General features: G+C 35.4%; 1 protein-coding gene across 2 annotated transcripts in view; it reads right to left on the bottom strand.

Annotated features, from left to right (window-relative positions):
* LOC145668772 (uncharacterized) overlaps positions 1 to 14,336 on the bottom strand; it is a 52,071-nt gene that overhangs the window by 25,495 nt on the left and 12,240 nt on the right. The window contains exons 1-2 of one of the 2 annotated variants that reach the window (XM_081736931.1): positions 10,464 to 10,598; positions 2,379 to 2,457 (exon numbers count right to left, since the gene is read on the bottom strand). In XM_081736931.1, coding sequence (XP_081593057.1) covers positions 2,379 to 2,456 — 78 coding nt within the window. In that variant the 5' untranslated portion in view covers position 2,457; positions 10,464 to 10,598. Of the gene's footprint in view, positions 1 to 2,378; positions 2,458 to 10,463; positions 10,599 to 14,336 lie in introns of those variants that run through there. The other variant, XM_081736932.1, reaches the window with a different exon arrangement.

Raw genomic sequence — 14,336 nt, 5'->3', positions numbered from 1 at the left:
CTTTAAAAACAAGGCATTCCTTAATGGTGACTTTAACTTACCCAGAATTAATTTGTATACAAGTGAAATATACACTCTACAATAATATATTCGAAGAAAAACATAAAAACTCTTAGAACTGTGTTATACTTGTATTATAAACTGCAAATAATATAACCACTTCATGTCAAAAATCAAACCAAAATACTTCATTTGCCGTCTGGTCTAAATAGATAAACATCATTCTCCATTTCAAATAGAAATTGAAATAATTTGGAAAGGAATGTACTAACAGGTGGCTCTTACTACAATTTTAAAAATGATAACCTTGTTCAAATCTATAAAAATCTCCTTGCGCTAGAAGTTATACCTTCATATGCCAAAATAAACGAAATAGTAGATTGTTTGTTTGTTTGTTTTTTAGAATTTAACGTCCCGTTCAGCAGCGAGGTATATGAGACGTGGACCTACTGATTAACGTGGAATCCGAACCACATGAGATCCCGCCGGGAATCGAACCCGGGTTTCCCAAAATAGTAGATTGTGTATACAGTTTCAATCATAATGTTCCAAAACTGAAAACAAAGCAATATATCAGTTGTCCATTTATAACCAAAGAGCTTTAAAAATACTTTTTTAAAAAGTAGGTATCATGATCTGTATAAGAAAATAAGCAAGCAAAAGTGGTATGATTTATTCCCAGAATACAGAAAACGAACAAAAAAGCTGTATATTAAATTCAAGAATTGCTACTATTTGTCTGGAGAAGTCTCTCCATAGTGATTTGCAGTTTTTTTGGTCACATCAAGAAACCAAATAATGTTTATAGCGTATATGACAGTTCTCTACATTCTGACAAGCAAAATATATCAAGTGCATTTGTGGATCATTTCCAAACAATCTTTTCAGGTTCTGTAAATATAAAGTCTGCATTATAATCAGACTATAAAAATTGTAATGTAATAGGAATTCCACACATCACTGCATCTAACGTCATAAGAGCTATAACTGCGTAGTGCAATTGTTCCGGATGGTACTCCAAATTATGCAATCAAGGCATGCCTAGATTATCTTCCACCTATATTAGCAAATATACTCAATAAATCTTTGAAAACAGGTATCTTTCCAGAAGCATAGAAAAATTCTTTCATAATTTCAATTGCTTAAAGGGGAAGAAAAGAATAACGCTATTAACTACAGGCTTATTACCATTTTAAACTCATTTAGCAAAAATTTTGAAGCGGTAATTCATGAATTCTTAATATGAAGACTAAATTCAAAGATAGTTAAACCTCAAGATGGTTTTGTAAAACAAAAGTCAGCGATCAAAAATCTGGTTGAGTTTATTGAATATATAAGCTGCGTCTTACAAAATAAGAGTCAAGTAGATGCGATATACATAGATTTAAATGAAGCTTTCGATACAGTAGAATATTCATTTTTATTAACTAAACTACTTGATATTAGATTATCTCCTAAACTGGATCAGCAGTTTTCTCACAAATAGGTGTTTTAATGTGGAAGTAAATAATATTCTATGAAAGGAAGGTTTTTATAAAAAAAGGTATTCCACAAGGATCGGCACTAAGACCACTGTCGTTTGTAGTTTTCGTTAACGATCTAATTCATTTATATGACATGAAAATTCTCTTGTATGGTGATGATATAAAGATATTAAAAGAAATGAAAAAAAGTGATTACGATTGGAAAACCTTACAGAGGAAGCTAAATAAAGTACAGTATTGATCTATCAATGATAGTATGAAAATGAACAATAGTAAATGTCAATACACATCCCTCACAAGAAAGATTCAATATTCTGTAGCAAATTACAAGATAAATAATAAGACAGTTGAGAAAGTGGACTATATGAATGATTTTGGATAATATTCGATAATAAACTTTTGTGTTACATGTGAGGCACATAATAAAACAGACGTTAATTTCTGTTGTTTATTTTTAATCTGGCTTTTTATCCGAAAAGCTTCCATTCTAAAAATAAGGTCGACTTTTTTGCATCTTGATTTTGTGAATCTACAACTTTAAGAGCACAGGATGTAGATCCAACAGTGAGAAACAGAAAGCTAGGCAACTGGCAACGTTAAGCCTACGTTATATCATAATTGACGGCTTTGACGAGCATTTGTCAACACAATTATCGTAACCCTTACGAAAGAAGTAAAATTGTGGATGGGAATGCGAGTTGGAGTAATTGGGAAAATGTATTCTTCAACTTTATTTTTAATTTCCAGTCTCCAACTATGCCAACCATTAGCATACCAAATGTGCTGCTAAGTAGTTTACCTAACCATTTTAAAATTTCAACTAGAATTAATTTACAAATACAGCACAGCATAATGTTTAAAAGTAAATGAATATAGTAATAAATTTGGACGAACCTCACAAGCGACTTCTGTCGTTTGATACAAGTCAGGGGCATCCTTTGTTTCAACTTCAGGTTTTCTACGAGCTAGCATTCTACATTGAAAACACAGAAAGAAGCAAACACATTTCAAATCTACAAATCATTGGGTGAAACACAGAAACATAAGAAAGATACTGAAGAATTATAATTAGTATATCATACAATTAAATGACAATGTAACAGGTAAACAAACATATTTACAGAAAATTACATTGAATGCAATAGTTAGCTTAAACATATACTAACATTAAACACTACTCGAAACACAATAGTTTTTGCACTTGTATTTACACAATACCTGGTCAGTGTTCGTGAATTTTTTTAGGCGAATTTAACCCTGATTACTCTTAAAATTTTCCCTTTTTAATGAAATTTTACCTACACTGCAAAAAATTATGGTCTTAACAACAAAAGTAAAACAAAATTACAATACGGACCAGTGGTTCCAGCATGATTACCTCTTTAACGTATAATTCAGGGATGCAAATAAGCACTCCCCCACTCGCCCGGGGCGAGTGGTTCATCGGTATTTGATATACCGAAGGTAAGTACCAGTAAATCATTTCTATTGTGAGATGTGGGCTAGTATCTTTTTTCTTGGGCGAGTAAAATTGTGTTGCTTATGTGCATCCCTGGTATAATTTCAACACCAAGGATTCAGGAATCTTCCTCGCTGGTCTAGTGGCTACCGCGTGGAGCCGGGTTTGATTCCCGATAGCAATACACAAACCCTTATTTTTACAATCATTCACTTTCATTAACCATTCGCCTTCTTTCGCCTAAAAGGCATGTTAAATTAAAAAATTCAATTTCAAGGCACCGATGTTACGGTAAACAAAGGTTCGATGTTACCGGTGTGAAAATGACACTGCGGCGGTGTTAGAGGACTAGATGAATGACCGCGAAAATGTGAACAGCATCACCGCTTTCTTTTAATATGAACCCTGTGTTGTTAGTAACACCTCAGGATACAAGCCATTGACGTACTAATATTTATAGCTTTATTTTTCGTGAGCGATCATCCAAACATTTTTATTTACTACGGACATTGACTTAGCAATGATATCACAGCTGCCTCGAAACCCTGTGTGCAGATAAATACAGCTATATTGTAATTTGTAGCACGCATATTGTCTTGTACAGATATTTATCTAAATAACTGACATTGAAAATTTGTATTCGTTTTCATTTTTAGCTCTACGCGATATATTTGACATCTATGCTAAGCAATGAACAGCTTATTATATTTTCTGCAATATTTTACGTAGTGTTGTACATGTTTGAATTTTCTGACAAAGATAATATTATCAGAAGTGCTGTCATTTGGTTTCGATTTTCTTGATTGGAAGAGAGCATTGAATTTAAGCAAGAGAATGGCTTAGTAAGCTCTGTAATCTTTTTTCCTTTCTATCTATCTAAAGAAGTGAGAACGAAGATACGAGGTGGGTAATTTGCCAGTACCTCAGAGAAGGAAAATTTCCAAGGGAACTGAAAATAGTTTACCCTTTTCTATTGTTCTCAATAGAAAATAGAAGGAAAACTTAATACAATAAAGTAAGGTATTAATTCAATCCGGCTATTTCCTTGGATTGAAGCATTTTGTCCTAAAATTCCCCTTTTCTTCCTATTTTCTAAATTTTGTTACAAAATTTCCCTAGATAGGGAAATTTTCCATAACGAACACTGTAACAGGTAAGTACATTCAAGTACAATACACGTAAACAGTATTGTTCTTCCTATCTTTAAATTTTTTTATCTATTTATTTTCAACAATGGTAGGATAGGAAGTTACTTTAGCTATAATACAGAATACTTAATGTTGATCACTTTTCTTTGCTTTGTGGATCTGTGTATCAACAACTAACTATATGTGTATATTTGAGCTGTCTCATGGAAGAAAAAACTAAAATGAAGAATTATATTCTATGACTTACAAACAACAAAAATAAACTAATTGCATGCACAATACCCTTCGTTGTTCACATCTTCTGTGCAAATCCCTCTTAGTCAAACCTTATGCGTAGAGAAACATTATTTATATCGATTCAACATTAACAGACCTTTCCTTAGATTGTTCTCCTATTTTCTTATTTTTTTCTTTTCTTCCTTCTTCTTCTTCTTCTTCTTCTTCTTCCTCTGCTCTCTTTAGAATTTCTTCCCATACCTAGTTTACGCTTAATTCTATACTCAAGTTCATCGTTCTTTTATTCATCTCATTCTTCTCATCAGCGTCCTATTCTCTTATTCTAATTTTTCTTTATTATACCATTCAATCTCCTAATTACTCTCTCTGTGATGTTTGTAAATTGAGTTTTTTTCCTTCTGTTATCAGTTATACTATTTCCATTCTTTTCTTTGTTTCCTCCACAGTCACTACGGAACTGAATATATATCACATAACCTGATAAAGTAAAATTGCAAGTGGCCTAAACTTGTACAACAGCCAATTATGTCAAACTGTGGGTAAAATCCCATTTCTTGGAATTTTTGGCATTATTTTTCATAGAAAGGAATAAAGGAAATCATAAATAGAATTTTTCGAACGTATAGAGGTAACCAAGAAAGTTCTGTCGCTTTTTGTGGAGGTCTGTGTTCAATTGGCCCTCACACCGTGAGTTTAATACGAATGAAGATAAGGCGAAGGTCAGTTGTTGGAGTGGGTATATCCAACATACTATCTGGTTGTGGCAGTTCAATTACACTGTGAACTTGCGTAAGGACAGAGTGAACATGGGATTTCCACAGAGCGTCATAAGGGCGTGTATGTTGTACGAGTTCAAACTGGGGTCAAACATCACTGCAGCGGGGCGGAAGATATGCCAGGTCTTTGGTGAAGGTGTCGTGACTACGCGGACAGTGCAGTGGTGGTTCAACAAGTTTAAGAACGGTGACGAAACACTTGAAGACACACCATTTGCCGGAAAACCAGTGCATGTACAAAATGAAGATATTCAGGCAGCAATTGAGGGGAACAGTGGAAAGACATGTGAGGAACTGGGACTACAATTCAGTATGAGTGGAAAAACCATTTGGCAGCACCTCCATCAACTTGGGAATCACTACAAGTTGGGTTGATGAGTCCTACATGATTTGACTCCGGGCTAGAAGGCAACGCGAGCAGACACCAGTGATTCTTTGCTGTCTCGTCTGAGGAAGAAGCCATTTATAGACATTGTGTTGTCATGTGATGAGAAGTAAATCCTGTACGAAGCTCCACGGCGCCGTCATCATTGGTTAGCATCCCATGAACCGGTTCCAAAACAGCCGAAACCAGCACTGCACCAAAAAATAATGTTCTCTTGTGTGTTTGGTGGACTGCTCACGGTATCGTGCATCGAGAACTGTTACCAGCTGGTCAGAGCATCAATGCAACTGTGTACTCTCAGCAGTTGAACCGTGTTCAAGAAAAACTCAGAACTCTGGAGAGAGCACTTCGGAATGGCAAAGGGGTCCTTCTGTTACAGGACAACGCTAAGCCTCACGTGGCTACGATGACCCGGGACACCATTCTATCCCTTGGATGGGAAACACCATTGCATCCACCATACTTTCCGGACATTACACCATACGATTATAATCTATTCCATTCCTTGGATAATCACCTTAGAGGACACCGATTCAAATCCCTAGTAGAGGTGCAAAATGCACTTGATACCTTCTTCGCTTCACGACCTACCGAGTTCTATCGCGATGGTTCTACCGCGAAGGTCTACGGTCTTTCAGAGCGTTGGCAGCAGGTCGTCAATGCTGATGGGGACTACTTTTGATCTTCCAGGAACGTCTTAAGTGACATATCAATGTTCGAAAGTGGTGGGTGAAAAACCGACAGAACTTTCCTGGTTACCTTTGTACCTAATAATTGACGCTAACAAATTCTTTATGGGTTGGAAGTGGACGTAGTACGTCATCCATGAACGTGAAATTAGTGTTAATTGTCAACTTATGGCTCGAAGTGTTTACTTTGTTATCAGGAAAGTGCATATTAGTGCGGAAGTGATTTGTGGAGTGAATTAAATCATGTGTGCTCCTCAAAAATCAAACCCCAATGAGTACAAATTGTGCTCCGGTATTTAAGAAGAGAACAAAATAAACAAAACAAATGAACAAAACAAAAGAAAAAGAATGAACTTTCAAAACGTCTCACATGAAATATGTAGAGAACAATGGTTTTCTAATATTGCTACGGTCAGTAGAAGGTGATGGCGCAAAGGTATGCTGGAAACACTTAATTTCTGACAACAAAATATACTTGTTTTGATTAATGGAGGTATTTATTTGTTCATAAACTATTTTATAAACATGGAAGAAAGTAATTTACCGATAAATCGTTCAGATATTGGAAACAAAACGAGTAACAAACGTAGTTTCACTTTTCATATACTGTATGAGGTGACATCAAAAGGTTTCGAGACCAGTTTTGTTTACAAGAAAGTACTTTACTTATCTACGTTTACACGCCATCACCTTCAAAATAATCACCTTATACAGCAGTACAGCGCTCCTAGAATGTGTCCTGGAAGTCTTCTTTTCAAAGCGTGGCAAGCACCTTCTGCGATTCGCGCTGGATCTCCGTAATGGTGTGCAAACGGCGACCCTTGAGCTGGATCTTCAGCTTCTGGAAGATGGCAAAGTTCTAAACAGCCAAATCTGGCGAGTAGGATTGGTGCTGAAGTGCGATCATCTTGTTTCTGGTAAGAAACTTACATATGAGGAGAGCACGGCGACAGAGTACATTGTTGTCGGAGAGCAGCAATTGTTCAAGTGTTACAGATCCGGTCACTTTCGCAGAATATACTCTCTCAGATGCCTTAAAATCTGACATAAGAACTCGCTATTGACGGTCTGGTCCTTGGAACGAATTCGTGATGTACAATACCGCGAAAGTTGAAAAAGACGATTAGAATTCACTTGATGGAGCTGCGGACCTGCCTCGACTTTTTCCATCATGTTGATGATGGGCTCTTCCACTGCAAATACTGTTACTTTGTCTGAGAGTCGTGCCCGTACACCCAAGTGTCATCATCGATAATGATCCTTGACATGAAGGACAGGTTAATCCACGGCACGCTGACGGATTTCTTGTCAGACTTCGACGCGGTGTTCTTTCTGCTCTTAGGTCAGCAGTCTGGAGACGAACTTGGCAGCAACACGGCACATGTTCAAATCATACGTGAGGATTGCCTGCACTGTGCAGTATGACACACTGACAATGTCAGCGATGTTCTGGATTGTTCTCCGACGATCCTCATGCACAAGTTGCAAATGATTTCAACGTTTTCGTGTATTGTATTCGTTGAAGATCGTCTTGATCTCTTGCCGTCTTCCAGTGATGTTCTTCCGCTCTTGAAGCGCACGTGAAACTCAAAACACTTCAAACGACTCAGTGCAGCATCGCCGTACACTTGCCGAATTATATCAAGCGTCTCTATTGCAATTTCACACAGAATTTAAAGTTCGCCCGTTGTTTTAACATGCTGTCCATGATAAAATCGCAGACATGGTAACGCACGTGGTCACAATAGCACCAGCTGCACAGCTCACACAGGATGTACACAGGACAATCTCTCCTGGCACACTGACTTATGAAGGTCGGTGCTCCCTGTGCCTACTCGTGCAACCTTGAGTTTCCATCTGTTAGCGTGTTATAGACCTAGTCTCGAAACTTTTTGATAACACCTCGTATATTATTTTTTCCCCGCAATTAGTATAACGTGAGAAATTCAAAGCAAATTAGGATCTTTAAGCTTCTAGATATGGAATTTTATATTGTGTGAGGTTAGTGTCACTGATAAACGTCACAGGCCAAAACAAAAGTCCTGGAAGGATACTAGAGTATTACAACTAGAAAAGGTAGGACACTGAGCAGATGAAAAGCAACCAATTACGGATTAAACGTAACTTAGGAAAACCTAAAGAGAGCACAGGAAGAAAATAAAGAATAAAAAGAAAGAGGAAAATAAGAGAATAGAAGAATTAAGATAATGGAAAGAAAGGAGAGGAGAAGAGAAGAGAAAGAAACGAGCAATATGTGGAATTTAAAAGTGAAAGACGAAGCAAAGGAACAGTGAAATGAACTCTGAAGTGTTAAAAGAAAAGGATTATCCCTAAGGTTTCCAATGGGGAGAACAATCCAAGAAAGGTACTGTTACGATACCAAAACGTTATTAAATAATGCAGGCTGCTTTTATTTTATATACGTATAACAGAAGCGCCATTTAAGGGTGGAGCGTGCAAAAGGACAATTAAATCGGTCATTGTTAAAAGGAGATATGTTCTATTGTATTTACATGGCACATACTCCCTTTTAACAATCACCGATTCAATTCTTCCACTTACGTTCGAGAGATAACATTTTCTAACCGATAGTGTAATAATATATTAATGAAAAATGTAAACTACCTACATTTTTGGAGTAACTATCTTTCCCCCCCCCCCTATTCCCCTCAAAAAATGACGCTAATGACGTATAGAATTGACTCAGTAATATTTGTAAATTTTAATTATTAAAAACAGTTATTAAAATCTCCTTTAACTATGTATGATCCAAAATTATTTGTTTTCTGTATTTATTTACGTAAACACAACAAACTTTACGCGCAACTAAAGTATTGCGTATAAAACGATTATTAGAAACGTTTCACATAAAACTTTAAAAATACAGTATTACCATGCTTTCAAGGTATTACCTTGCTGTAACTCAAGAGAAACTGTAAATTGCGAGAAATGAGGTCGAAACTTTTGTACCGTCGTATTCATCTACATGTGTTCTTAACTTCTAGATGCCAAAATGTTGAATAGGATAATACACAATATTTGCTAAACCATGCAATCCACACTTTGCATTGTTGTAAACTTCCTCTTCTGATTCATACAGTAGTTCATCATGAACTGTTATCATTATCATGTTCTTTCTTGTAAAGATATTCACCCACTGACCAACCTACATAGATAAATGAAACTGGAAATTGAGTAAGTTTTCCGCTCGCTAAACTACAAAATAATTTGATAGCGCACAGATCACCTTAGTGACAAGCAAAATCCACGACTGGTTGTATTATCTTGGTTTCGATGTCATGATCTGTTCTATTACCTCAGTAATACAATCTTGCTTTTACGCTAGAGATCGACTTGGTGTGGCGTAACTAGCGTGAGATTAAAATTTCATAAATGTAAATCAAGATTTTAGTTCAGGCAAATCAGCACTGAGAATGGAATAGATTCAAACAGGAATAAAAATGGTGAAAATGCACAGAAAAATGCGTTCCGAGTAACATACGTACAACTCCCCAAAAATCGAAGCGGAGAAACAAATTCTTGTGACGTCATCAATATCTGAGTCAGCTGTCAAATGAGTTACCCAGATAAAATAACAATATCTTCGTTACAGTTCAATTTTAAATAATATTGACAAGACAATATTTTATGTAGAATCAATTTTTGATATAACAGGTGTATGGTAGTGTTTGTATAGCAGTTTTTTGGTATTAATGTGTTTATAGATACGGTATTTAGCTCTGAATTCTGAAATGTAGGAAAATATTTGAATTTTGAACTTTAAATTTCTCATAAACGACGAGGAATATAAAAATTTAACCTGAAATAAACCTAAAAGAGCATTATGTACGCTTTCGTATCGTGGCTTTATATTTAGTGAATCTAATATTTAGTGACTTTGGATCGATATGCACTAAATTACTTTTTTACGTTGAACCGTAACGGAGATATTATTTTATCTGGATAACTCGTTTAGCAGCGGCTACCAAATTGAAAACATTAAAAAAAAAAAAAAAAACTGCTTGGATTTTCAGGGATTTGTAATATGTCACTTAGGGGAATTTTCTGTGCATTTTCACCAACTTTTGTATCTAATTTGAATGTTTTTCCATTCTTAGCGCCAAAAAGTACTAATTTGCCCGAACTACTGTATTTTAATACATTGTGAATATATGAAAACTGGCAGGAAATGTTAAATATGAGAATGTAAAAGCAAGGTAATACCGTGTATACACATATAATACATAAATCAAATAAAATACAAATGAAATAAGCAATAACATACCTTACATAAAACTTCTGACATGAGATCACTACAAATAGGTCTCTTCTTGAAGTTCTAGTCGTGTAATAACTAGGCAACCTATGTGGAGAAATACGTGCAGAAAAGCCCCATCGATTCCTCTAAACTCTAAATATCTAACAAAGAGATCAGACAGAAATTGAAGAAACGACGTAACACAGTAACATAAATCATATTTTTTTGAAAAAAAACTTACACCAACATCTATGTGACCTTTACAAAAGTGTGGTTACTTCTCTGCTACTAACGTGTGTGAACACAGATTAGTGCTTACATAGATTTGATGCACAAATAATAGACAGATATACAGTATTATGTGTTATACACAAATTTTATCAAATGAAGATTGTGAACTAACGGTATGCCTCACACGAGACAATTTCTTAGGTAAACAAGATATGATTTGTCATTTTAGTTTTTTAATCTATCGGCATGTTAATAAGAACAAATTGAAAACTAAGAGTATTAAAATTTATCATTATTAAGTACACAGATTTATAAATAGATTTTGTTTTCATTGGACTTGTACAGTATGTTATCAAAATAATGAAACATCTATCTGCTTCAACGTAGAGAAGCCATATCAGGAGATTGCCTCTGAAGTTTTTTTTTTTTTTTTTTTTTTTTTTTTTTTTTTTTTTTTTTACTACGTACTTACCATCTTTGAGTTTGTTCGTCCTAGTATTGAATTCAATAAAGAATTTAGATTATTTTTACTTGGGGAAATGTTTTCTCCAGTGTAAATTTCCTGAGGCCCCTCTTGAACGCATTCCTATCGAATCTACGATAAACTTGCATACCTCAAATTAGCACTCTACTATCAAATCACCGTGCTTTCATATCGTTGAATTTTTCTTAAGAATGTAAGAAAGTCGCATCGTAAGGTCGGTTGATGACCTAAACATGAGAACATTAATTAATATATTAACTCAGGCTGCAACAATACCCATATACGTAAATGTATTAAATGAGTTATTATCACAACTGCCTTCGCGTGCTTACATATATAGCATGCATTACAGCTTTTAAAACAGCAAAGCTTATATGTATAGACTACATATGTTCATAGACACTGAGTGTGTTGTACTGCTAAGGAAAGTAACACTAAATACTTAAGTGGCTTAGTAAATCCAATGCATTGAATTTAATACTAAGTAACTTCAGTATCTACGTTAAATACTTCAGTGTATAATCTTGCAACTTAGTACACTATAACTTTGTTCTTAGATATTCGAATATATTCAAATAATTGATTATAAATATAGAGATTACTTTTCAAAGAAATCTTCAGTTCTGTTACTCTTATATTCTTCGTTTTATTAACAACGTCATAGCAATGTGTTTCTCTGAGCCGTTTTCTTACTGAGCGGCGCAGATAGCTTTCCCTGAACCGACAGATGACGTACTAACATAGCGATCATTGTTTTAAGCGCACGAGAAACAGACCGAAATTCAATCGTAAATTTCGACTAGTTAGAATCAACTCATTGACGAAAGGAAGTGTTTTTCGTAATCAGCTAGCTCTGAAGTCAGAGATTTTACGTGCAAATTATTACAATGCAAAACAAATTATTTATATTTAAGCACTATTCCTCAAAGCATAAGAATAAAATATTAAGTTATAATGCACAGTTAAACTTTTAGAGAAACATCAAAATTAACATATTTAAACCAGCAAACAGTAAAAATTAAACATAATTTTGGTACTATATAAACCGACAATTGTAGAAACGAAGGATAACACATGATGATTAATAAGTGTTTCAGTCCTCTATACTTAGATTTTGCCATAATCCCAGTCACACAATAATAAACAAAAATATCATTTTATACTGTATATGTCTTTGAAGTAGCAATTATTAACATTCAGAAAATGTTTATATTTATTTTAGATAAAAAATTTCGTCTAGCTTGGGTGAAGATGGGAAGGAATTTAATATGCTAATGGCATTGCCTCTTTGTATGGCTAGGCTTATCCTTTGTGTCAAAAAGTAACAACTTCTAGGATCTCCTGATTTATTAATTAATTTTGATCCTAATTCCTTTAAAAACATTCTGGCTTCTTTGCTAAAAACACCCATTGTTTCCGTGGCAAACGCAATAAAAATGCGATCTTCTTTAAGTTTTGAATATTTAGAATGCTTCCGCATACACGCTGTCTCTGCTGCACTTCCCGCTTCTTCACTAGTTGACGTTAAGTAAGATGGGGCAAAAGTATCTACACATGTTACATCCCATACTAGACATTGACCCCTTTTCCAAGGTGTCAAAGTAATTCCATCTGGCCGCTTATTGTCATTCCGATACATTCCTGGTGGCTCTAAAATGTTAGGACAGTCTATACTGGTGAGGGTTCGTTTTATTATTTGATTTAATTCACTGTGACGTGAAATTCTCCCTCCACTTTTGATGCAACTTAATGCGTGTAAGCCTTTCTCATCCATCCGACTTTGACACGCACATGTGAATTCATAGCAAATACTAAGTCCTAGGCGTAAAGCTGCACATATTTGAAAAATATTTGTTTCTAAAAATGTTCCGATGTTTTTAGAGGGTGTGGCTTGCAACCATGCTCCAGACTCTTTTTGACGTAGTGCTTTGAGGCGAGCTGAATCAATGTCATTTTGCGAAACTACCTCATTTTCAGCTATCTCGTTGATTACTATTTCATCCCATTTTCTTTGCAACTCCTTTACAACCGGAACTGTGTTGTAAATGCCTCTCCATATTTCTAATGCCTCTGTCAGATGAGGAATCTTCACTTCGTCAACTGGAATATTAAGAACTTTGGAGACGAGCGACAACACCCCATAAGAAGAAGACAAGAATGCAGGGAGACTCAAATCCGAAACTTTCCGTACCCCTAAACCTCCTAAACGAATGGGTAAGCTTGCTTGTGCCCATTGAGTTTCATTTAACTTATAATTAATTATTGATTGCAGACACTTTTTCAAAATGTCATCTAGTTGAAAAATTTTAGTTGGCCTGAACCATGTTGGAACGGTACGTAAAAAATAAGTTAATTTAGGAATACCTAAACAATTTTTTAAAAGGAAAAAGGCTATATGTGCTGGTACTTTTTTCAACCTCTCGGTTATTGTTTTAAAACTATTTAGATGATCCTCCAAACAATTATCATATCCATCTTCGTGTAGTGGTGCTCCCAATAATGATATCTCATGAGTTGATATTGTTCGTATTCCAGGTAGCACAGCTTGAAATTGAGCTTCAATGATGGGATCTGGTGTTCCCGACGTAAAAAATAGCTCACATTTTAATGGATTTATTTGTAGTCCTATTTTACTTGATTCCACGAGTAAAACATTTAAGTCGTGTATGACTGTCTGTGGTGATCCACCTAAAGTACCATCATCAAGATAAAACACATTTAGTTTTGAACGTAACGTACTAATTATTGGGTGAATTGCTAAACTAAATAGCATCGGTCCTGCAGGATCACCCTGTTGACATCCAACCTGTGATGAAATTGTTCTGTCTCCGAAAAATAGCATGGACGGATTAGCATAACTTTGCCAAAAATAGGGATATAGCTGGGGTATAACTCGTTGCACTTCTTTTAACATAGAGTCTCTTTCCACAGTGTTAAATGCGTTTTTATAATCTATTTTGAGGATTATATTGTTCGAGTTTTGGTGTGATTTAATGAAGGCACGGGTAGCATGTATGATTGTTTCAGTCCCTTTCTTCGTCGCAAAACCAAGCTGATGTGGTTGCAAATGATTTGTGCACTGATTATAGACTGATGATACAGCTAATTTGGAAGCCAATCTTCTGAACACACATCCAACTGCTATCGGCCTTACACCACCATCTTTTTTCCGCAGGGCACATAGG

The sequence above is a fragment of the Thermobia domestica genome, chromosome 13 (assembly GCF_964235325.1).
Source record: "Thermobia domestica chromosome 13, izTheDome1.hap1.1, whole genome shotgun sequence".
Classification (NCBI taxonomy): domain Eukaryota; kingdom Metazoa; phylum Arthropoda; class Insecta; order Zygentoma; family Lepismatidae; genus Thermobia; species Thermobia domestica.
This window is presented reverse-complemented; position numbering and strand designations above follow the sequence as displayed.